The sequence below is a fragment of the Elgaria multicarinata genome, chromosome 3, assembly GCF_023053635.1.
Source record: "Elgaria multicarinata webbii isolate HBS135686 ecotype San Diego chromosome 3, rElgMul1.1.pri, whole genome shotgun sequence".
NCBI lineage: Eukaryota > Metazoa > Chordata > Lepidosauria > Squamata > Anguidae > Elgaria > Elgaria multicarinata.
Genome location: NC_086173.1, coordinates 37151442 through 37176555, shown reverse-complemented (window position 1 = coordinate 37176555; position 25114 = coordinate 37151442). Strand labels below are relative to the sequence as shown.

The window sequence follows — 25114 nt, the reverse complement described above, 5'->3', positions numbered from 1 at the left end:
TTCTGAAGGCCTGCTGGTAAGATAATTTTTTGTTGCGGCTCCACCTGCTGGAAGCAACAAGAAGCAAATGGCAGCAAAATGATTCCATCAGGGATAAGCGTAATTGTCTATTCAGCCTGCTGGCTTGGATCTATCCCAAATGACACAAGATGCAATCCTTAGCCGGGAGTAATTTTCACTGATTTCAGTGAGGCTTATGTCATGAATAAACATGTACAGGATTGGAGTCTAATAGTCCAATTCTAACCATGTTTGTTTGGAAGTAAATGTCACTGATTTAGCATGCAAGGCAGTATAGTTGCTATGGAAGAATGTATTGCATCTCTTTTAAAAAAGCATTAAACAGATTCTCTCCCTGTGCTGTTTGAAGAGAGTTGTAGATTTGTGCAGAGAACCTGAGAACATCTAAACCATCCTCCAACCTGATGCCCCTCCCCTAATGTACAACCCCTATCATCCCTAGCCAGCACATACTGGTTGGGGACGATGTGAGCTGTAATCCTAACACATCTGGAGGGTGTCATGTAGAGTGAGGAAGAAGAAAGATCAAAGCTGTTAACCAGAGTCTTACAAGTTCTCACACATCTTTGAATGAGGGTTGTGACTCAACTGAAATTTTTTTAATTAATTGTATACGTTTGGTCAATAAATCAACTGATCAAACTTGCTTCAAACTATAGCGCTGAAGCACAAGGCAAACTTTCTTAGAATGATGATGCACACGCATGACTTGGAGACATCTTAGAAGAGGCATTTCTTTCTCTGTGTGAGGGGAGTGGGGATGCCTCTTTCAAGATGATGCTTGCTATTTGCAGCTTTTATAAGCATTTTTTTTAAAAAAAAATACCATTAAATATATGGTGATAAATTAATTAAGGGCACCTTTATTGTCAGTTAGAAGCATTTTAATCCATAGATTAATTTTTTTTTTGCCTTCACATCTCTAAGCTTGGCTTCTGCCAAATCCTATAGTCCTGCAGCCAGGCTATCTTATTGCATGCTAAATGTTTCAATCCTACCAAGAACTTCCCCCCTAAGAAATTAGCATGAGGCTCCAGAATTTCCTAGCAATTGGTCTGAATTCAGCCCATCTAGAAAGTGACTATTTAATTGATATATAGCCCACCTGCCATTACAGAGGCTCAGAGATGTGTAACACAAACAAAAATAAAAAAGACCACAGAATAAAAACTCACCACATTAAGGGTGCAAACCTGCAGTTCCTAAGAGCACATCTCAGGGGCCACAGGATACTGCAGACCTCCCCCTTTGTGGGACTTTTCTGTCTGCCCTTCTCTAGGATTTTGGAACAGCTCAGCTAGTCAGCATCAGAGACTTCACCACCATCACCATCAGTCCCTTATGGCATAATATAATATGCCATAAAATATAATATGCCATAAAACCTCATCTTCGTATTGGAGATGAGAGGAGGAAGCAGGGTCATTCCACCCGATCTGCTGAAAGACTTAATTCTCCCCCCTCCCCATCCTCTTTTCCTTGTGTGTCATATCTTTTTAGATTGTAAGCCTGCAGGCAGGGACTGCCTTGTTTTACTGATTATATGTAATCCGCTCTGGGAGTCATGTGGCTGAGGAGTGGGATAAAAATAAAATTTTAGATAAATAATGGTACTGTCTACTTAGAGCACAATCAGATGTTTTTAAGAAATATAAAGCCAGCTCAATGTTATGTACAGCATTGGCATGACAATATGGGTAATAAAAGATCTCCTCCTGGTCTTTCCCATGGTGAAGGATTGCCCTCTGACATCCATAACCAAGGAGGACCATTTTATACTTCTAGAAATTGCTCCTGCCTGCATCCCAGGGTTACAGGAAGGCTTGGGGACTTGTCAGAGCAGAAAAACAACAAAAGTTTATATGCTGGCACTCTTGGCCCAAACTTGCATCATAAATCAACAAAGTCCTGGAGGGCAGTATTGGATCATCGCCCAAGTTCCATATGCTGGGTGCAGCATTCGGTCTTTATCCCCTACCCTAATTCAGCTTGCCTTGGAGTTTGGGAAAAACAGCACTGGGTTCTTCACACACATTCACCATTATCTTTTATTTAGCTGGTTGGAAAATGCCATTAAATCCAAGGAATAAAATATGCAGACACACAGAGAATGTTAACATAGCTTGCCTATTTTTAGATGTTCCCAGCATGATAGATAGATGACCCCATTCAGAATGGAACATCAGATTCTGAATGCGGTCTTTCGAGGAGAAATACCTAGGAAATTAACATTGCTCCCCTCCCTCACCAGCTCCCGCACCCTGGGACTTTTTCTCTCCCTGCCCATGTTTGTTAGGCTTGATTCCTGTTTTGCTTCAACATTTATTTTTATTCTGAAGTTCCTGCTGTGCAGGATGGACTTCCCCTTTTATAAACCCACTGCAGTGTGTGATTATCTCTTAAAAGGAAAGGGCAGTACCAGTTAGAACTTGATGGTATGGTGATGAAAGCCAAAGAACCTGTAGAAAATTCACACACATCATTTCATTGTAGAATTTCCTGGCTTTAAAATACTGGAGAGGAATTCCTTGAAGTAAAAAAGATTTGTCCCTCTTGAATTAAGAGCAGTTGTTCTCCATTGACACGGCATTTGTTTTCAATTGTAACACAAAGGATCAATGTTTACTTCCTCATGAAGAATCCTGTATGTAGGAGCCATAAATGTGTCCGTTTGTGCTTTCCAACCATTGGCCTGTACAATGATGGTGATGATATTCCAAAACCAGTGAGAGAACATTTCAACCTCCCAGGACATTCTGTCACTGTCCTCAGGACGGGCATTCTTGAACAAAAGCAAGGATAGATTTGAATGAGAGACAACTGAACAAGAAGTCCTCAAGAGATTCACCTCTTCCCTCCCCTGTCTTGAATAAAGACAAAGACTTTTTACCACATGACATGTGTTAATCAGCTCATCAATGCAAGAATGTCTGTTATCACTCAACAATTGTTTCTTGAGGTAATTATCAATTATGTAATTGATATGTCTGTACTTTCTGGATTTCACTGTTAACAATTCCCCCTATGGCCAACCCATATGTATATATTCTTGCTGACTGAAGATAACACTTCATGCATGTGATGAAGTGGAAGTAGTCCATGAAAACCTACGTCATAATACATAGTTCACAGACTTCTTCCTGAGGTGTGTACCAAAGGATCATCTTAGCCTCCTATTACAACAAGTGAGGGAGCTGTACTCATTTCCCATGCCCACATAGCAACACACTTATTTCTGGGCCTCTAAGAAATGGAGTCTGGAACCCTACCCAACTCAAATCAGGGTCTGAGGGGCTCAGAATCTCCCTTACAGAGCATGGCATCCACAAACAGATGATTCCCAACAAGCCGAACACCATGTTAGATTTCTAGGCAGGGAACATAATTCCCAGCACAGTTCTAAGGTCTGCTTTTGGATATAGTCCAGTTGACACTGCAAAGCAGCACTGTATTTAAGAGCATTGGTTGTAATTATTTCATAATAACTCATAATGATTCTAGCAATGTTATTAGCACAGTTAGAATAGCCACCCCATTATTTTTGGCAAACAGACTTGTGTCTTTGACATGCACATCAAGTTATTGTTGTTTATTCGTTCAGTCGCTCTGACAAAGGTCTATTTAATTGTTTATAATGTTAGTCATTCAGTGTGTAGAACCAGCAAATTGGCTATTGTATTTATTTATTTATTGCATTCATACCCCACCTTTTTTCCTCCAAGGAACCCAAGGCGGCATACATAATCCTAATTTTAGCCTCACAACAACAGCCCTGTGGGGTAGGTTGGGCTGAGAGTCTGTGATGGGCCCAAAGTCACCCAGTGAGCTTCCATGGCTGAGTGGAAACTAGAACTCGGATCTCCTGACACCCAGTACAACACTCTAGTCACCACACCACACTCACACAGGAGTCCCTATTTGTGGTCTGAATCATAGGGAATGGGGAAGATGGCTTCTCCATTCTTCCAAAATGGTGAGTGACTGATCCCTATAGCAAAACAGTTTTGGAGTCACTGATGTAGACTAGGGAGGGATTCCTGAGTAGTAGAGCACATGCTTTACATGCAGAAGGTCCAAGGTTAAATCCCTGGTAGCCTTAGTAGGGTGACCATATGGAAAGGAGGACAGGGCTTCTGTATCTTTAATAGCTGTACTGAAAAGGGAATGTCAGCAGGTGTCATTTGTATGCGTGCAGCACCTGGGTAAATTCCCTCTTCACAACAGTTAAAGCTGCAGGAGCCCTGCCCTCTTTCCTATCTGGTCAGGGCTCCTGCAGCTTTAACTGTTGTGATGTAGAGGGAATTTCACCAGGTGCTGTATGCATACAAACAACACCTGCTGAAATTCCCTTTGCTATACAACTGTTAAAGATAAAGGAGCCCTGTCCTCCTTTTCATATGGTCACCCTACCTTCAATTCCTAGATGGCTGTTGGAATGAGAATGGCAACACTGAAAGGAAACGGGGCAGGGGGGAGGTCACACAGAAAGGGCAATACGCATAAAAGGGGGGGAGCTTTGCCCCTTATCTTAGAGATGTGATTTTGATGAAGTTAACATCTAAGAAAGCTAGGGTGACCATATGAAAAGGAGGACAGGGCTCCTGTATCTTTAACAGTTGCATAGAAAAGGGAATTTCAGCAGGTGTCATTTGTATATATGGAGAACCTGGTGAAATTCCCTCTTCATCACAGCAGTTAAAGCTGCAGGAGCTATACTAGAGTGACCAGATTTAAAAGAGGGCAGGGCACCTGCAGCTTTAACTGCTGTGATGAAGAGGGAATTTCACCAGGTTCTCCATATATACAAATGACACCTGCAGAAATTCCCTTTTCTATGCAACTGTTAAAGATACAGGAGCCCTGTCCACTTTTTCATATGGTTAGCCTAGCTTTAGGTAAGGTCAGGTAGTAGCTGATTCGGAGGCTCCTCTCAGCCTGAGATCCAGGGAGAGCCACTGCAGTCACAATAGACAATTCACAGCTAGATGGACAACTAGGCTGACCTAGTTTATAAGGCAATTTCCTATGTAAATGAATCTTATCTATGAAGGCATAATGCCATCATAGAGAACAGTGAGTAACAGGTCACCATTTCTTTTTCTGGCAATAATATTTTTTTCTGACTGGCAGCACCAGCACAAACTCTGCCCTGTCCAATCTCTTCCCATGAAAGAGCAAGCCCCTGGGAATGAAGAAGAATCTGGAATGATGGCAGCCCTGTCATGGTTCAGTAGAAACACTGATCAAAGACCAGCGAGGCATTGAACAAAGAACACCATGTCTGGAGCTGCAGTTACTAGAGGTATATCAAAGTATGTGTGGTGTGGAGAGAGTGGATAGGGAGACATATTTCTCCCTCTTGATACTAAAATCCAGAGTCGTCCAATGAAGCTGAATGGTGGAAAATACAGGGCAGATAGCAGGAAGTCCCTCTTTACATAGTGCATAGTTCAGTTATGGAATTCACTACTGTTAGGGAAATCCCCCTAACCTGGTAGGAAAGGGACGACTTCACAACTGGTCCAGAAACAGAGACTCCTTTATTATACTGTCTACACAGGAGAAAAGCCCCATACTTTGTACAAACCAAGGGCAGAGACTCTTTACCCATCAGCCACATCAGCATACATTTATACTTCATCCAAGTTGCTCTAATGAAGTCATGCTTTTCCCTCCTCCCTCCTTTGACTGATCAGAAGTTCCATACATGTTCCAAAACAGAAACCCATTCTTATATAAACAATGCCATATTTTGGCAGCCTATGACTGGTACAAAATGTTGCATTCTGTTCCTTGATAAGCACCACAAGGAGAGAGAGGAATTCTGACCCTTCAGAAATCCCTGGTCAGAGGGTTTTCAATGGTAAATAGATTAAACAATGCATGTCTCCAAGTCTGTGTTTCAAGAAATCAATCAGAGATCTCTGTATCTTGATGTTGGTGGGGGCTAGAGGGAAAGTGTCAGGAGTGTGTTTGAGCAATTTATTCACATTAAATTGAGGGGCTTTAACGGGGGCATTTTCAGATTTCTCTGTCAACTATCACAAAATGTAGTGATGGCCACCAATTTCGATGGCTTTAAAAATGGATTAGACAAATTCATGGAGGAGAAGGCTATCCAGAACTACTAGTTGTGATGACTATATAGCGCCAGCAGTATGCACTACATGCCAGGTGCTGGGAAACAGGTGGGAGGCTGCTTTTGTGCTTGTGGGCTTCCCATTGGGGCAACTAGTTGGCCTCTGTGCAAACAGAATGCTAGACTAGATGGACCTTTGGTCTGCTCCGGCACAGCTCATGTAGTAGCTTCGGAGTGCTGATACAAAGTCAAATGTTTAGGTATGAGGTGGGGAGGGAAACCTGTAACAAACTGCATGAGACATGCCAAGGAAGATTTGGGCCACCACCTCTTTTGTTTAACCAATCTTTTAAAATGAATAATAATAATAATAATAATAATAATAATAATAATAATAATATATTTCTTACTCGCCTCTCCACTTGGATCAAGGCGGGAAACAACAATGAATATAAAACACATTAAAAACTGATTAAAAACATAGCATACATGATTAAAACATCCTAAAAACATTCTAAAATTTCAGTGGATTAGACGAATCCTTGATAAGCACCACAAGGATGTGTGTGCATGAATGTATGGTGGGGGAGATATTCAGTCTTGGCAAGAGGCCTCACCACGACAATTTTTGCTAACTGAAATCCTTTGTTTGCTGCAGAATAACTTTCCTGCACACACCGTCCATAACCAATCTATGTGTGTCCGTCATGAACTGAAAAGACCTCTATCTTTGGCTCAGACGGAAGGGAGAATAAAGGCTTTTGATGGGGGAAGAAAGAGTTTTTCAGCATCGCTGTACAGGAGAACACAGCCTGGCCTCTCCAGCTGGCTAGAACAGAGCTGGCACCAGGATTCGTCACTGGCCCCTGCTGCTCCTGAAGATTGTGGGGGTGATTCAGGGGTATGCTGTGTGTGCAGTCAATGAACTGTGGTTGAAGAGTCTCAGTCAGAGCAGGTGTGAGAGTGAAGGCTTGGCAAGGCCAGAGAATAAGGCTTTTAAGCTAAAGTCATGCTGATATACTAGTTCTTTCCAAGTATACTATTTGAGTTGGCTTCTTTGCTGTCAGGCAGCCATTTTGGTAGCTGTGTTGGGATAAGGAGTCCTGCTAGTTCAGACCAAAGCGTCCATCTAGTGCAGCTTTGTATTTCCAAGAGTGGACAGCCTGGGAAACTGACAGAGCAGAACATGAAGGCAACAACAGTCTTCCCTGTTGCATGTTCCCAGCACCAGGTATACAAAAGTATTCTGTCTCTGTATGTGGAGGTTCCATTTATCTATCAATAGCTGTTGACTGAATCACCTTTCATTGCCTGCTCCAGTATAAAATGCACTACAACACCATTTCTGCTCATTCAACTTCTGGCACTAAACAGGTATCACACTCAAAGCAACACTTTCCAGACATGCTCATTCCTTCTGCCCCAGGTTAGATTTTAATTGTTTCATGAGAAGGTAGATTAGATTTTATAGTGCAGCAACATCTAGGGCATAATGTGTCACACTCTAGAATAGATTATGTTGCAAGCAACTGCCTCTATGTTTCTATTCAGTTCATGCACACACACACACAAATTCCTATTAGCAACCCGTCCCAATCATTCCCAAGGTTAAAAATAGGACAGTCGGCCAATTGTTTTTAAAAAATGTGAAGAAAGCATGCATATTAATGTTTTCACTCAGAAACCAGGCTAGGCCCACATGATGCAAAGGGAGATGGTCAGAGGCAGAGAAAGTTTTGGTGAACAGTTCAAAAGTACGAACACTCAGGCAACCCATTTTTAACAGTGGGGAAGTCTGCATCAGTTGTGGGCGGAAGTTTGTTCTGAATCTACTAGTAGATCTGTGAGTGATTTGCAGTAGATTGGCCAGGATTTCTGACTTCCTATTTTTGAAAATGTCGCTTTGCCATCTCACCCAAAGATGTACTGCTGAAGCTTGGGGTATAACCAGGAATGGATTTTTGTGTGGAAGAACTGTAAGCTCCATTCATATCTGATACTCAAAACAAATTCCTGGGCCCAGAATTCTTTTTAGGTCTTTTGCATGGGGGGGGGGGGGCATCTGAAGGCTCTATTACAAAACCAAGTAGATCTTTCAAGCCTGAAGCCTGCCCTCTTTGTGTATGGAAACATACACTGATGGAGGTTCACCTGTCCATGAATACTGCTGCATATGGACCCACATTCTATTTTTAGCTGGAGTGAAGCCAACATCCTGTCTGTGGTCCTTGAGGGATGCTTTGGACCGTGATTTAAATATTGGTTTGAGCATAAAGACCTGATTATTGCTTTGTCCTTCCCACAGCTCTTGTCACTATACCATCCATTTAAAGTCTCATGAGAAATCTTGCAAGCAAATTCCCTGTCATGCTAAGCTTCCAGTCCTGCTTTAGGCAGATTTAATATTGATAGCCGCACCTGCTACCTTACCATGGGCTATTGGGTAATTACTTTGTTTGAGATTGAGCCAAGCTGTCTGTGTTCATTTCCCACAGCACCCCTGGACTGTTTTGCCCTTAGGATACCTGCTGGCCTCCTTACTTTGCAGTTGTCAAAATCTTTGTGTTGTGGATGTTCATAAATAAATAACCACTATTCCCCTGGGCAACCAGGCTTTTTTACCTGTGCTATTTCCAGAGAAACATTTGCTCAGGGCAAGGTTTCTCAAGTTCCACGAGAAAAGCAATCAGATCTGTTCATAGATGAGTGCAAGGCAGCAATCAAGGCTGCAGCCCTAAGAATGATCTCAGCAACTTTCCAAAATTATGGATGATTGCCAGACAGACTTGGATTACCAAAGTGGGGGAAGATCACTGATAAGCAGGTCCAGCTTCTATCAATGCCTGGACAGTGGTCTGCCTGAGAACCCTTTGTATGCTGACTTGAGCTCTTTGGAGTAAAGGTAGAGTAGCAAGTATAATAAATACATACATAATCATAGCTGTAACCCTTTGCATACACACTAGGAATTAAAGCCAACTGAAACTACTGGGAACATCTGCATGAGATAGTGCCCTGCATGTAAATCACCACATCAGACAATTGTACACAGGCTGAGGACATGATCCCTTCCGGAAGGCCTACCCAGTTGAATTTTAAGATGTCTTTTAATAATGTGCTGCTTTTTAATAATGTATTCGTTTTATATGTTTTTAATCAATTATATGTATTTTATGGTGTTTTGTATTTGTGTTGTACTCCACCTGGGTCCAGAGGGAGAGGCGGGTAAGAAATAAAATTATTTATTATTATTATTATTGGCATGGAGGGCTTCTGGAATATCTTTATTTTCACTTGTAATGCAGGTTTCCTCACCTTGCTTCTTTGGACTGATCTCTTGTGTGGTTGACCCCTGGGTTGTACTTAATTTGGACAGGTTGCTCTGCTTGCCTTTGGACTGCCCTTCCTGCCTCTAAGGAACCAAAGGTGGTGTACTTGATCCTCCTCCTCCATTTTATCCTCACAACAACCCTGTGAGGTAGGTTAGGCTTAGAGTAAGTGACTGCCCCAGTGAGTTTCATGGCTGAGTGGTGACTAGAACCTGGATCTCCCAAGTCCCAGTCCATCAGTCTAACCGCAACACTACAGCGGCTCTCAGCCTAACCTGCATCACAGGTAGATTAGAAGAGCCAAGGTTGGCTCTGAGCATGCATGGTTCTAGCATTCATACATAATCTGGTATTTATTCATATGTAGTCTAGTGTTGTGACAGTGCAGTGGCTTCCACCCTGTTTAACAAAATGTGTGAATGGGGCATACGTTCCACACAATTCAGTGAAAATCATTGTAGTGAAGGTTTCACCCTGAAATCCCGCACACATGTACCACAAAATGAACGGACCCAACTAAAACATAGTACTAGGAAGTAAACCCCACTAAGTTCAGAGCAGCTATCACAAAGGAGAGTTCTTGTGATGCCTTAAATGTGAACAGCTTTACAGTGCCATCCTATGAACATCTACTTGGAAGTTGTGCTTTTTATATTGTATTTTGTGCTTTTTATATTGTGCTTTTTATATTGTATTTTGTATTCGTGTTTTTAAATTGTTGTTTCTTTTAATGCTCTTCATGGTTTTAATTTTTGTGAACCACCCAGAGAGTTTTGGCTATTGGGCGGTATAAAAATGTAATAAATAAATAAGTCTCACTGAGGTCAATGGGATGTACTCCCAAGTAAGCAAGTATGGGATTGCAGACTTATATCTTAAACTTTGCTAGACCACTCGGGACCACTCTATATATAATTTTTAAAATAAATTTTAAATAAAAATAAACACTTTATGTTCGTCTTGAAGATGCCACAACCGATCTTTGTTGCCTGCCCCCTTTCTTCTTCTTCTTCTTCTTGCGTTTCCTGCACCAGTCTAGCGCCGCCATCCTACTGGAATGTGCAGCGATCGCATTCTGAAGAGAGCAACCGGCAACTTTGTTCCCACCCTTCCTGCCCACTCCTTTCGTACTGCTGATGCCGCCTTCTTCGGGGATTCTCTCTCTCCCCCGCTACACTCCATCCTAGGGTTTATTACAAGTCGATGTTCCCATCCCACTTTCTCTTACTTTCTCCTATTGATTTCGCTGTCACTCACTTTCAAGTAAGCATGCCTCGCTTTAATACCCAGCTTCTGATTCTCTCATAACTTGAATGTGAAAAGTGTCTTTCCCTGAAGATTCCCCCATCATGCTACGCACCGCGTGGGATGCTTATCTTGCTCCGCCTACGAACACCACATCCCCTCCAGTTTCTCTCCACATTCTGATCTGCGCACGTCACTGCCTCACCATTTCGGAAAATTCGAACCCGCCAATTAGGGGCTGGTGGAGGGATGGAGCAGGAACGTGGGGCCCGCCTCCCTCTTCACCTTCCGCTTCTGCCGCAAAGCCCCGCCCACGTTCCTTAGGACACGCCCCGAAGTGTATAAAAGGCCCCGCCCAAGACCGGCGGTCGTCAGAAAGAAGTTTTTGCTCACTGGCGGCTCCCTAAACGGCTGGATCAGTGAGGAAGACTCTTGTCCCCATCCCACTCCTTTGCAACTGTTTCCATCCTGCTCGCCAAGAAACATGGTAAGTCAGCGAAGGGTTTTCAGGGCGCCGCTTAGAATCCTCCCGGTTCTCCTAGATGGCTGCTGAAGGCGAAAGCTTCGCGGCATTCGGAACTTGGGACCACGAAAGTGGGGCTGTGCGGACGATACCGAAACTGCGTTCGTGGCTCTTGGCAAGGCATTGGCTAGGTCGGCACGTGTAGGAGGGGAGCGGTCAAGGGGTGCGGTGCGGTGATAGGGCGCGAGGGGAAATCACGTATGAATGCGCTGATGGAAGCAAAGGTTGCCTTTCTCTCCGCCGATGGACTGTCCTTTCTTCCTCCTTCCCGAGCCTTTTTCTGAATGTATACTTCGGTAAGGCAGCGCCCCCGGCGTTCAACTCTTCAAAATGTTCAGGAGAAAGTATTTCCGTGTAGGAAGAGGTGGGTACCCGCGTGTAGCCCTCTCGCCTATTGTTAATGGCACACGTGTCCGGCTGCGTATACACACGTTGAGCATCCTTCCGGGATGCTTCGCGTATTAGGATGCGCGGATCAACCCCAACTCCCTGGTATATAGAAGGGGGCGGGGAAGTGTCTCATTCACCCTGCCAAAGTCCCGGGAGAGGGGAATGGTAGTGTTTGGAGTTGGTGTCTCCCAAGAATCGTACTGAGCTCGGTAAGAATTACTCCAGAAGCAGGCGCTGGGGTGCGTCGCTTAGGCTGAGCGCCGAAACGCTGGCGGGTGAGAAGCTCTTGCTTCCGAAAGGCTTATGGCGGGCTGCTCTGCTCTGACCTTGAGCTGGTCACGCGCCGCTTTACCGCGTCTGGGAAATGGGTCTAAGCATCATGTGGGAGGACGCTCTTGCCCAAATCCTCCTGACTGCGCGTTGCGAGGGAACAACTTCGCTCTTAAAAAGCAAAGGTGCTAGTAGAAGACCACCCGGCAGGGTAACTTTTATCTTCCTTTGAGCAGCAGGATGTGATCTCTTAAGGGGCAGCGGGGCAGCTCTCGCTGCATCATCTCCTTGGCCCCGTTTCTTCTGTGAGTACCTGCTGAGTCACGTTTCAGGGAAGTGGGCAGGGGGGAGGGTGCGAAAGAGCTGGGAATGGCGCGCACGGGAGGAAGCGGCCTGTTGAATAACCCGACTCGTTCAGGAGCCCAGGGAAGGACGCCACGAGAGGACGCGGACGTTTTGCCTACAAAACCGCTGTTGATGGAGGAAGTTCCCCACAGCGCACGCACTTTAAATAGATAAATTGCTGTTCCAAAATGCCCCTTGCAAAACGGGCCGGGCTAAGCAGCTTAGGTCGCACTGAAAAGGCCTCCTTAAACACCATAATCTTCTTGGGCGTTGGGCAAAACTTTTGAAAGCGAAAGTGGCCAAGTTTGAACTTGCAAGCGTGGCCTCACTCCCGCAAAAAAACAAAACAGAAAACAACTTTATAAGGGGCTTTATACCGCATTGCATAATACCCCGCTACAACTGGGCAGGACAAAACTTCTAAATAGCTTTGCGGTGTGCACAGCCCAAGTCGATTAAGGGTTGCAGAACTGCAAGCGATTCCACGGTTCCATTGTATAACTCAAAAGGGCTGTAGGAGGAGGCTGAAGACGCAGCTTGAACATCAGTTTTAGGAAAGTGTTAGCTTGCTCTGTGACACATTTGAGTGAGATAATTTTAATGTTCAGTTTCTAACTTTAATAGGGGTGAAGTGTGGAAAGACTGGTGTTCCATATGAGGCAGGGGTGGTCAAGAGAGAGATGAATTCTGTATCAATGGTAAGGTATGGGAGCGGTTGGACTGGGCTGGAATAGATAAGACCTTTCAAGGTTTCCCATGCTTATCTGACCTCATCGTTGGAAGGCTATGAAACACAATGGATGCTGACTAAATTGGGCGTGGTGGCTATTTCCAAATGCTTAGTTTGTGCATTGGACCTTCATTTGAGTTCCCCTCCAGGGTTTGGTTGCTCTCTAGGGACCTTCAGCTCAGGCTTCTAGTAGAACGGGTGGGGAAGTCATTTCAGCTGGAGGACCAAACTCCATTTTGGAGAAACTCCTGGGGGCTGCATTCCAGTGATGGGTGGGGCTGAAGGCAAAAGGCCAGGCCCAAAATATAGACTATCTTAGCTTAAAGTTTTTACTGCTAGGAACTAAGGCTTAGGAGGTGCATTTTAGAACGGGGGAAAATCTACAAAAGCTAAGAAACCACCAAATGGTCAGGGGAATCGTTTCCCAACCTTGTAGCAGAAGGTGAAAATTATGTATACAATAAAACTTAATATGCTTCACAGTGTCTTCAAATGAACAGCCTTCCCCAATCTGGCTCCATCTTGATGTTATAGACTTCAATTTCCATCAGCCCCAGCCACAATGGGCAATGGTCAAGAATGCTGGGAGTTGTAGTCCAAAACATCTGTTGAATGCTAGATTGGGGAAAGTTGAGCTAGAATCTGTCCTAGCTGTGATGTTATGTATTATGTACACACAACTTGTACCAACAGGGGAGCTGTCATTGCCCCTTTATTAATGTGTAGGTGGTAGTGAACCTACCTGTATTAATGTGTAGGTGGTAGTGAACCTGGAATGCCTTTGCATAATGTGTGAAATGGCCCTCTGTGTGCATGCCTATTTTATATTTTATGCTAACTTGACTAACCTTTTAGACTCGTATTGCTTCCTGGTGTGTGTAAGAAGAGCTGTGCTGGGTCAAACCAAGCATCTAATCTAGCATTCGTCAGCCAGTAGCTGCCTGCCTTCTAAAAGCTAAAGAAGCAGTCTGTAGTATGGGTTTTAAATTAATCTCTCCTCTTTCTCCCTTCCCTCATGTTTGTGCTATGAGAAGGACAGTAACACTCAATTGCCTGCCTCACATGAAGAATCTACTCACAAGAAGAAACCACTCTCTTTTGCATAGTTACCATTGAATATTCCCTTTTCTGTATACAACTAGTTAAAACAAGCCTAATCCTGTTTGGATTTTAAAATAGCTTTCTCTAGAACAGGTACTTATTAACATATAGATGAGGAAGCAGCCATTACAGATATAGGAACCATGTGTTCTTGAACTGCAGCAGCCCTATAATCCGTAGGTCTTTCCTGTATTGAGCGAAGAACTTAGAGCACAGTGCTTATAGTTGTTAGAAGGTGTATATCTCTTTGCAGGTCCAGGGAATGCAAATTGGGGCAGGGCGGGGTGGGGGACGGAAGTGGGACAGTCACAGAATGATGCAGCCCTCCCCAACCTGCTGCCCTCTAGATTTGTGGACCACCAGGTTTGGCAAGAGCAGCCATATTGCAATAACAGAAGTTATATTAGAGAGATCTTTCTTAATGGTGGCACCACAGTTTCTATAGATGGTGGTGATCTGGGCTATTCAAGTACTGCAGAGTCCTCATAAGCTGGCTGATGCTGGCTGAAATACTTTTTCCTTGAGGAAATTAGTGTCTTATATCAAGATCTGGTGGGTTAGTTCAAATCCAATCAATCTGCAAAACACTCCCTATTTCTTCCCTCCTCCTTTGGCTATGCTGGTTCACACACTGCCAGCAAGGAATCCTTAGGCCACCTTTCCCCAACCTAGAGCCCTCCAGATGTTTTGGATTTCAATTCTCATCAGCTAGCATGGCCAATTGTCAGGAATGCTAGGAGTTGTAGGCCAAAACATTTGGAGGGCACCAGGTTGGAGAAGGCTGTTTGCCCCCTCCTTACTGTATGCTGCTCTTCTCCTTGTTCTTTGGCCTTTACCTAGAACATTTCAGCTACTTTCCCTAGAGCAGTGATGGACAAGTTGTTGGCCAAAACAAAAGGATCACAGACCCACACCAGCTTTAGCCAGCATAGGCAGTGGTGAAGGATTATGGGAGTTGTAATACAAAATATCTGGATGGCCACACGTTGCCCCCCTCTACCCTACCCACCCTCACTTAATAGTGCAAGGTTTTGCACTTCAACATTCTGACATACTCAGCCTTAATTAAAATGTCTGGGACATTCTATGACATGGCAGCACCCTGGCCCGGCCCTTTGTTAAGTTGCCCACTCAAAAGTTAATGTGGTTTCAAAGCTGCCAGTGTTAACAATGCAAAAAGAAGAAAGACTTAAGCTGCTAGCAGCTGATAATGGACACAGAGGGCCATGACTTGAAGTGCTGTTCCTCTCCCCTGCCTTTGCTGGCTACATTGTGTTGAAGCAGACACAGTAGTGACTCAAGCAGGCGCTTCATGGTTTGTCACACCCAAGGCCTCCAGTGCCGATTAGCAATGAGTAACAGTGTCTGGGATACAAGTAGTGCTACAGGGTTGGATTACTGCTATATCACACCCAGGGGCCGGTTGGTATATTGCACACTCTTTCAGTCACACAGGCCTTAAGCAAGGTTAGATAACAACACTGTTCCTCTCCAGTAAAAAAATATTTGCCCAATGTTTCTACCATTGTCCAAAGGAAAGTTGCCTATCTGTCTCACGGCTTCTAACTGCCCAGTCCCATTCATGTTGGCTTGAATAAGGGCCTCTGCAACCAGCTGGAGTTAATCCCAAGTAAACATGCATGGGATTGTCGTTTGAGTGGGCAAGATTCCAGCATAGGTTTGGTACTGCCTTGACATTCTTTTACATGCAATAATAAAACAGTAAATGCTTCTGGGAAGCTCTCTTCTATAACTTGAGTGTAGAAACCTCTCCCCTAGTTTCATGTTGATACATACACTGGCATTCCTAGTCACATCCAGTTAAGGGGTGTCTATAGAATTGCTGTGGGTATATTTACCTGTAAGGCTGATCACTAAGGCCAGCTGTATAATTGTTAACACTCTTTAAGTCAGCGTTGTGCAGAAGGTAGATCAGGATCTACTGGTAGATCTCTGGATGATTTTAAATAGATTGGCAAGGATTTCCAATTTCTTTTCTTTTTTTAACAGTGGCAACAACACAAATATTGCCCTAAATCAAGTTTTTGCCAACCTGATGCCCATGAGATCGGTTGAATTATAATGCCCATCATTCCTAGCCAGCCTGGCCATTGAATTCTGGTACTCAGAAACAAATGCTTGGGCTCATAATTCTAGCTGAAGCTTTGGATTCTAGTGAAAAGCAAACTAGATTCTGCAAGCCTGAAGTCTGCCCGCTCCTGCTCTAGGTAAATGGCTGTCCACTGACTGACCCTTTAGAAAGGGTTAATGATGGCTGACCCCTAGCCTTTCAAACTGCAGCTCTTCCTGCTGTTTATCTAACATCTTATGCTGTGAGTCAGATGGTAGCAGCTAGCTGGTTTAAGCTGGTTTAAGCAGGGAGGGGGGAAGAGAAGAAGCCGTTTAAGTTTAGGATTAAACAGATGAATGAGCTCAGCTAGTGTTACACAATTATTGTGAAGTTGCTGTTCAAGTGGGGGCAATGTATATGTTCAGTCGGGGAATTACTTTTGGAGTTGGGTGAGACTTGCTGTTTCTGTGGGGAAAGATACAAGGCATTTGAATTTGAAGCAAAGGGCATTCCCATTTACTAATTGATTTCTCTCTGTAGTAGAGATGGAGGTAGAGACTTGGTGGAGAAAACTATTTTCTGGAAAGACATGGCCACCTTCCAAAGCTATTACAAGCTAGTTTACCATATTCTGTTGGCAACTATCAATTTTAAACCAGTAAAGTCATAACTGGATGAAACGTAACCCTCTTTTCTCTTCTGGGAGGAACTCTAGATATCAGCCGCTTAACTTTTTTATTTTTAAAGGAATTTCTAGAGGGGTAGCAATGTTGGGGTGTTGTAGCAAAAAGTTTTGTGGCATCTTAAAGATGAGCAAATTAATAGTGGGAGAAGCTTTTTGAACAGATGCATGTATATCTGTACCTCATGCAATTTGGGATCACACCTCATGCATCTGATGAAGTAGATGCTAGTCCATGAAAGGTTCTGCCCTGATTATAATAGACTTTGGGTGGGGGGTTGCTTTGAAAATGGGGTGCATTTTGAAACGTCTTTAATTTTAAGCCGTTGAATCATGCTAGCATGCTGGGGTTTGAGCCTTGAGCGCAGGAGGGTTGAAACTCTTACAGCCAGAGGGCAGAATTCCATTTTGGAGAAGCATTTGGGAGCTGCATTCCAGCGGTGGGTGGGGTCCAAATATACACAGAATATCAGAATATTGTATCTTAAAGCTCATATTGCCAGTAATTAAGCCATGGGAGAGGCATTTGCCCCTTTTTCAGAATGTCAGGGAGGATCCCCCATAAAAGGTGTTAAACCAAACAACTGACATGGAGGGGGAAGAGTGTGTGACCACCTGGGCTCTTGGGTGGGCACAAGATTTCTGCACTCTGTTTCAATGAATTTTGTACAAATCTGGAATCCAAAGCATAAATCTAGAAACACATTTGGAGTCCTGAAAAGTGGGGAGCAAATCCTGGCTGTTCCTACTTTGGATTGCACGTTTACACAAGTGTAAAAGTGTCCATTTGTGTGGAGAATTGTTTTAGCTGCTAGCAAGCTGTTGACTAATATGGAGTCATTCAGAATCAGTGGCCTATTTATATGCTCTAGAAGCCTTGCTTCATTCCTCCTTGCAATTCTGGAGGCAATTCATACATTTCCACTTCAGAACCAGGGGGAAGAGAGCTGAGGCTGATGTGATTACTGGCCCCAGGCCACCCAGTGAATTAGTGGTTAAGTAGTTAAGAGTTGGTTGGTGCCAGACTTCAAGCTGCTAGACCGTATCTTCTCCAGGGAGTCTGCTGCACAGCCAAGCCCTTAAGTCCTGATAGCAGTTCATGCTTCACTTCTCATGGAAATGAATGACCATTTTCTGCCATGTGACCTTTCTTAAGCAGCAAACAGCTCACTTGCTGCAGCCCCCCTGATAGGAGTGTTTTCCTTTTTTGAAAGTAAATGTTTTGCCACTGCTTCTCTTTGCAGCGTGAGTGCATCTCCATCCACGTTGGCCAAGCCGGGGTCCAGATTGGCAATGCCTGCTGGGAGCTGTACTGCCTTGAGCACGGTATCCAGCCCGATGGGCAGATGCCCAGTGACAAGACCATTGGCGGAGGAGACGACTCCTTCAACACATTCTTCAGTGAAACAGGAGCGGGCAAGCATGTCCCCAGGGCTGTTTTCATAGACTTGGAACCAACTGTTATTGGTGAGCATACAGGCTACTTTGTCCAGGCTTTATAAAAACAATATGCTACAGGAGGGGCTATAGATAAGTGGGTAGAGCGCATATAGGCCATGCAGAAGGCCCGTGGCATCTCCAGTTAAAGGGCAGCAAATAGTGGGAAAGTCATGGAGAACCACTAGAGTAAGGCAAATAAATGCTTCTCGCTCCACCCGACTAGCTTGTTTCCCGAACTTGAACTGGTGTAATCTGAGGTTCATCATATCAAGAGAGAATAAAATGGCTTTAAAGGACAGAACCCATTCAGTGATCGATTTACAAATCTTTACTCAGTGTTTTGGGCTTCTAGAGTTAATGTATATGGGTAGTGGTTGCGTAAACTTAAGGCAGACAACACAAATATAGTATCAAAGAATATATTTTATTGCTTAAATAATTTAAGGGAATAACACACTTTAGTTAAGATGAGGCAGATCACAAATATTCCTAAATACACACAAGTTCTAGTCACTAGAAGTACAATGAAGATAGTAGCAAGCATATGGATGATACAGGCCATTTCTGTACCTGCCTTTTTTCCAGGGATCATCCCAGGATCTTTTCTGTGCATGCAAATAACACACAGGATCCTGGGAGTAGGCAGGGATGATCCCTCCATTTCCTGAGATAATCCTTAGGTGTAGAAAGGGCCATAGTAAAGCCTTGTTCATCTCAATCTGACAGTCAATATCAAAGGTTCATATTTACCTAAATGGAAGGCATGGTGGGCAAAGCCAGCCTAAGCACATATGATGGGTTTCTCATTCTTCCAGGATCTCTTTCCCAAACTGATCAAACCCTGGCCTTTTGTAAGCCTCGATACCAATGACCTCCTCCTTAGTTTTAGACCTGACCATACCACCATTCCTACTTTCCTCAATGTAACTGGCCTGCCATTCGTAACACCCAGATGGAGGTATTGCCCCTGGATTTTGCCCCACCTAGCTAAGGCCTTAGAATACAAATAGTAAAAGGAAGTGCCTCTGACTGAATTCAGAGCACTACAGCAGTATGCCTCTGATTATATTCAGAGTGCTATAATGACCTATCCCTCACATGGGATTGAAGACCAGGGTAGATGATATGGCTTCTGGGAAGAAACCACAGCATCCTGCAGCAGAAATGAAGTGTTGACTTGCTACATCCTGAGTGGGATAACTGGATAGCTATATGATACACCTGCCATCTGGGGAGTCCTCACTTGCTCTTCCCCAAAAGAAAGATCCTGTGCCTGATGGCAGTGGAGGAGAAGTTGTAAAAGATGTAGGCACTATTTGGAAGTTCAAAGGGACTGGATAGGACTTCACTGGCCAAGAGGTGACATGTGCAACTCCATATTGCTCATACAGGATTCCTGTTCCTCAGTCCTTAAATCTCAGATCTCTCTGAAAGCCGTAACCTTCTGCAGCTGATAAATTTTGAGCACAGAACTCGAGTGATCTGGGGTTTGTGTTCACACTACACCAGAACAATCAAAATACCTTTTCACTTGATTCTCTCCACAGACGAAGTGCGCACAGGAACCTACCGCCAGCTCTTCCACCCTGAGCAACTCATCACTGGCAAGGAAGATGCCGCCAACAACTACGCCAGGGGCCACTACACCATTGGGAAAGAGATCATTGACTTGGTCCTCGACAGGATCAGGAAGCTGGTGAGTGACTTCATGCTGCCCATAGGAAGGAAGACTTCCTTGGCTTCCAGACTGGAGGGGAAGGGCACTTGTAGGGGCATGGCTTCTATGAAAACACTAATCTTTAGGTGGAGGAGGAAAAATTCCTAGGAAAGCTACATTATAAAAACATTTATAGTGCTTGTGCAGTGATCCTTGCAGTAGAAGAGAATTGGTTTTGTCTGTTACCTCCACATCAAATATTCCCCTCCATACACACACCTCTAGCTGTCTTTTTTCCTATTTGTATTGCTTGTGTGAGGCTCTCACTTCCCTTGCTCCTTGAAAGCCAGGCCTATCCTCTTGGGAAAGGAAGCTGCAGACCTCTGCTAAATACCCCCACATGCACTCGGCTATTCCATCTGCATCCTGTTCTTTTTTCCAAATAGATTAGAACGGCATAAATATTGGAGATGGGGGAGATTCTTTTTTTCAGTTTTGCAACAACTCTGTGAGAAGTTGGGCTGTTTCCTCCAAAGCATCATTTGTATACAAAGAGGAGGTGCAACTTTGTATTCTTTTCAGTGCCTCCTGAAAACGTCACTGTTCCAGGAAGCCTTCCCTTGATGACCAGCCATGGTTTAGTTTGCATTTTGCTTTTTAAAACAACAACAAAACACACATGATTTTAATGTGTTTTTATTCTGTTTTTATTTTATCTTGTACACTGCTCTGAAATTTTGAATGGGAAGCAGTATATAAATATTGTAAATAAATAAAATAAACCTTAAACTAAGCATTGCACTCTGGAGGGCAGTGGATGGGAAATACAGAGATAGGTTGGCCATGAGCAAATGGGGAGAAGAGGGTTAGTTGCTAAGCAGCTCTGCATAGGGAAAACTTGTGGCTTTTCTAAATGATGGATCCCAGAACCCATCATAGACCATGCTGGCTTGGGCTGATGAAAGTTGGAGTCCCAGTGTCTTGGAAGGTCACAGGTGTCCACCCCCCACTGCAGGGAGAATTCTCATGGGGAGAAGTCTGCAGCATTATTTGGAGCCTCAGAGCAAGGGACAGAGTTTTCTGGCAGACCATTTTCTGGAAACGGGGGGCTGGCACCTCTTGGTGGCCTTCCTGTGACCCGAACGAGAACACTTTTCAGAAAAAACATGCAAAACCTGTTCATGAGATGAGAGAGTTTCAGAATCTTTTTCCAGTCTGTGCTAAACACCTGTCCCTCTTTTCAACAGGCCGACCAGTGCACAGGTCTCCAGGGCTTTCTGGTCTTCCACAGCTTTGGTGGTGGCACCGGTTCTGGTTTTACTTCCTTGCTGATGGAGCGCCTGTCTGTTGACTATGGCAAGAAGTCCAAGCTGGAGTTCTCCATCTACCCAGCTCCCCAAGTCTCCACCGCTGTAGTCGAGCCCTACAACTCCATCCTGACCACCCACACCACCCTGGAGCACTCCGACTGCGCTTTCATGGTAGACAATGAAGCCATCTATGACATTTGCCGCAGGAACCTTGACATCGAGCGCCCCACCTACACCAACCTCAACCGCCTGATCAGCCAGATTGTGTCCTCCATCACAGCCTCCCTACGTTTTGATGGTGCCCTGAATGTAGATCTGACAGAATTCCAGACCAACTTGGTGCCCTATCCCCGTATCCATTTCCCTCTGGCCACCTATGCCCCTGTCATCTCTGCTGAGAAAGCTTACCATGAACAGCTAACTGTAGCAGAGATCACCAATGCTTGCTTTGAGCCAGCCAACCAGATGGTGAAATGCGACCCTCGTCACGGTAAATACATGGCCTGCTGCCTGTTGTACCGTGGTGACGTCGTTCCCAAAGATGTCAATGCTGCTATTGCCACCATCAAGACCAAGCGTAGCATCCAGTTCGTGGACTGGTGCCCCACTGGTTTCAAGGTTGGTATCAACTACCAGCCCCCCACCGTGGTCCCTGGGGGTGACCTGGCCAAAGTGCAGCGGGCCGTCTGCATGCTGAGCAACACCACCGCCATTGCTGAGGCCTGGGCTCGCCTGGACCACAAGTTTGACCTGATGTATGCCAAGCGTGCCTTTGTCCACTGGTACGTTGGGGAGGGGATGGAGGAAGGCGAGTTCTCAGAGGCCCGGGAGGACATGGCTGCCCTAGAGAAGGATTATGAGGAGGTTGGAGCAGATAGTGCTGATGGGGATGATGAGGGGGAAGAATACTAATTTTGTGTCAAGATTGTTTTCTGCTTTGCACTCCTGCTGCCTTCTGGATTCCTGTTGCTGTCTATTGTGTCATTGCTCATTAAAAGTCTTCTTCAGTTGAAAGCCGTCTTGTTCCTTTCTTTATAGAACAAACTATGCCCTGTCCTACTGAGCTGTGCAAAGCGTCTGTAGGCCAGGGGTCTGCTATGGTCCGGTGTCAGCTGAGAACATACTTGTTGAATGACTGAATAGGACTGGCAAGGCTGTTAACTTGGCAAAGTTTAAATGGCTCTGTATCTGGCCAACATGAGCATTCATGAAATCAATCAAGCATGCAAGGGCAGTGACCTAGAAATCTGCAGCACTTTAGCAATGCTCCTGTGGTGACAGGAGGGCTGTTGGATCCTAATCAGGCACATGGTTCCATTTTCCAAGGGTTTTATTTGGTTACATACTTCTTATGAATATGCTTTTCTTTCCAAGCAGTGTGTATAGAATCTTCCCCACGGGTCATTGCAAAAACAAGATTCTCCAAAAATAACATCCTTAAAAGAGGATCAAAAACACTTGTCACATCTTGAAAAAAATATCTGGGATTCCTTTTGACAGCAAGGCACTCCTGTAGAAAGAATCTGGGGCCTGCTTTAATTTTGATCCACACAAGAATTAAATTTAAACTCCATGGGAGCGTGCTGCATTAGCGACATCACTTAACTAAACTTACTGCAGCCTTATAGAGTTGGAAACATAAACCTTGTAATGAAAGTTGTGAGAGGAGCCATAAATGGACTGCATCAGTTTCTTGGCCTTCATTGCAATATTTACAGAATTCAGTCAGAATGAATGCGCCAGATCCTTTTGTAGGAAGGTGAATGTGGCTCTCACCATACCTAGATGCCTTGAGTTTCCCCAACATTGGATGATGACGTTTGTGGTACTTTTGTCTTCAGCCAAACAGGGCTTGCCATATTTCTGATTGTCAACTATTTTGCTATCTGTCTTACTCCATATAGGGCCTGTTCAGAAGATACCTTAAACCCTGTTGGTTAAGCAGCAGGGCTTAATGGATCTTGTGCAATGTATTTTGCTAAACTTTGCTCATTCACTAACCACAGTTGACTGTCCTGCAGCAGGGTTAGCAGCTCTTGACTTGTGGTTAGTGCTAATCCCAGAGAACCCCAGTTTTGCTAACAACAGAGCCTGAAGTGTCATCTGAACAGGCCCAATATGAAGTAAGACAGATAGCAAAGTAGTTGACAATTAGAAATATGGCAAGCACTGTTTGGCTGAAGACAAAAGTACCACAAACTTCATCATCCAATATTGGGGAAACTCAAGGCATCTAGGTATGGTGAGAGCCACATTCAGCTTCCTTATTTGTGGAAAGGAATAATGGTGGATGAGCTATAGGTGGTGGGAAAGAAGTATGTATTGAGCAGTACAAACTCTAGAATAATGGAAGAGGGAAGGTTATAACCTTGTTTGGTGATATCACCTACTTGGGAGACTGTTGTAGAGTCCAAAAGGAGGTGGTAAAGTTAATTACTGTCTTGGGCCAGCACCCCAATCTCTACAGTGAATGGATCATACACTTCTTGGGGCTATGCTTTTACAATGAGGTGCTTGTGCAATGCAGTATATTCTCACCACCCTCCATGTAAAAGGAAGGTATTCTGAAGCTGTTTTTATTGGTAAGCAAGGGTTATGATTGTTTTGTCCATGTAAGGCTAGATCTGGTATTTAATAAATTAGGGTGACCATATGAAAAAGAGGACAGGGCTCCTGTATCCTTAACAATTCTATTGAAAAGGGAATTTCAGCAGGTGTCATATATGGGGAACCTGGTGAAATTTCCTCTTCATCACACCAGTTAAAGCTGCAGGTGCCCTGCCCTGCCCTCTTTTAAATCTGGGCACTCTACTATAGCTCCTGCACCTTTAACAGTTGTGATATAGAGGGAATTTCCCCAGGTTCTCCATATATACAAATGACACCTGCTGAAATTCCCTTTTCTATGCAACTGTTAAAGATACAGGAGCCCTGTCCTCCTTTTCATATGGTCAGCCTATAATAAATGGGGTGGGTAAGAATCCCAGTAGTTAGCAATTTAACTCCTAGCAATGCACCAACTCTGTAAAGCAGGGATGGGTCACTTGCCCTCCAGTACTTAGGCCTACAACTCCCATCAGTACTAGCTTAGCATAGCCGATAGGATGAGGGGAGTTGTAGGCCAAAACATCTGGAGGGCCACATGTTGCCCACGCCTGGTGTAAACATTTCAGCAATGCTAGAAAGGCAAATGAAATATTTACTTGCATAACTAAACAAGCAAAGCTAGCAAAATGAGCTGGAACAAAAGAATTGAGATCAGAACCAATGGCTGTCCTGGAAAGTGATGAACCAGAAACGTACCTTGCAAGTACAAGTCCTTTATTGTACACACTATACAGTGATCAAAAAGTAACTATAACGTGCTTTCAGAGCAACTGACTGCTCTTTCAAACCTTTGGGTATGAGCTTTTCCAGTTAAGTTGCTATGACTAGCCTGTTTGTTGTGCCATCCTAATATCAATGAGGTTATTGTGAATGAGCCATTACCCAACGCTTGGAGGGTTCCCACTCCTGCATGTCAAAACGTGTGCTTTATTCTTCTCCTTTGTCTCTAAGCTAGCCTGTTCCTAAGGTTGTTCTAGGCCAACCAGCAGCAGCATAAATGGATGGGTGCGTATTGCTAAGTCTGCAACCCCTGATGCATGAGAAAAAAGGCTCCTGCCAAAAGGTTTTCTGGGTGGCAGAATAATTAAAGAGAGTGAATTTGAATGGATTGCACTAATGACTGCAGTTTCTTTCAGCTCAGCTGCAGACTTATACTCTGCATAAATATAAATCCAATATTGGACAGAGAATCTGCTTAGCCATCCCTGGGAGAAGGGACTGATCTTGTGTTTTTATAATATCTGGCTGAAATTGATAATGGCCTATGCCAAGGGCAGGGAATGTGGTGCCCATGAGTGTGCCCTCAGGTACCCT

General features: G+C 44.3%; 1 protein-coding gene across 1 annotated transcript; it reads left to right on the top strand.

Moving 5' to 3' along the window:
* Positions 1 to 11061: 11061 nt before the first annotated feature.
* LOC134394460 (tubulin alpha-1C chain) lies at positions 11062 to 22207 on the top strand. The gene is made up of 4 exons (XM_063119941.1): positions 11062 to 11161; positions 18031 to 18253; positions 19774 to 19922; positions 21131 to 22207. Exons 1-4 carry the CDS (start codon positions 11159 to 11161, stop codon positions 22103 to 22105), a joined length of 1350 nt encoding a protein of 449 aa, XP_062976011.1. The 5' UTR covers positions 11062 to 11158; the 3' UTR covers positions 22106 to 22207.
* The last annotated feature ends 2907 nt before the right edge of the window (positions 22208 to 25114 follow it).

Coding starts and splice junctions, on each gene's coding strand:
- LOC134394460 (XM_063119941.1), top strand. Junction 18,254..19,773: donor CTTGGAACCAACTGTTATTG/GTGAGCATACAG, acceptor TTCTCTCCACAG/ACGAAGTGCGCACAGGAACC. Junction 19,923..21,130: donor TCGACAGGATCAGGAAGCTG/GTGAGTGACTTC, acceptor TCTTTTCAACAG/GCCGACCAGTGCACAGGTCT.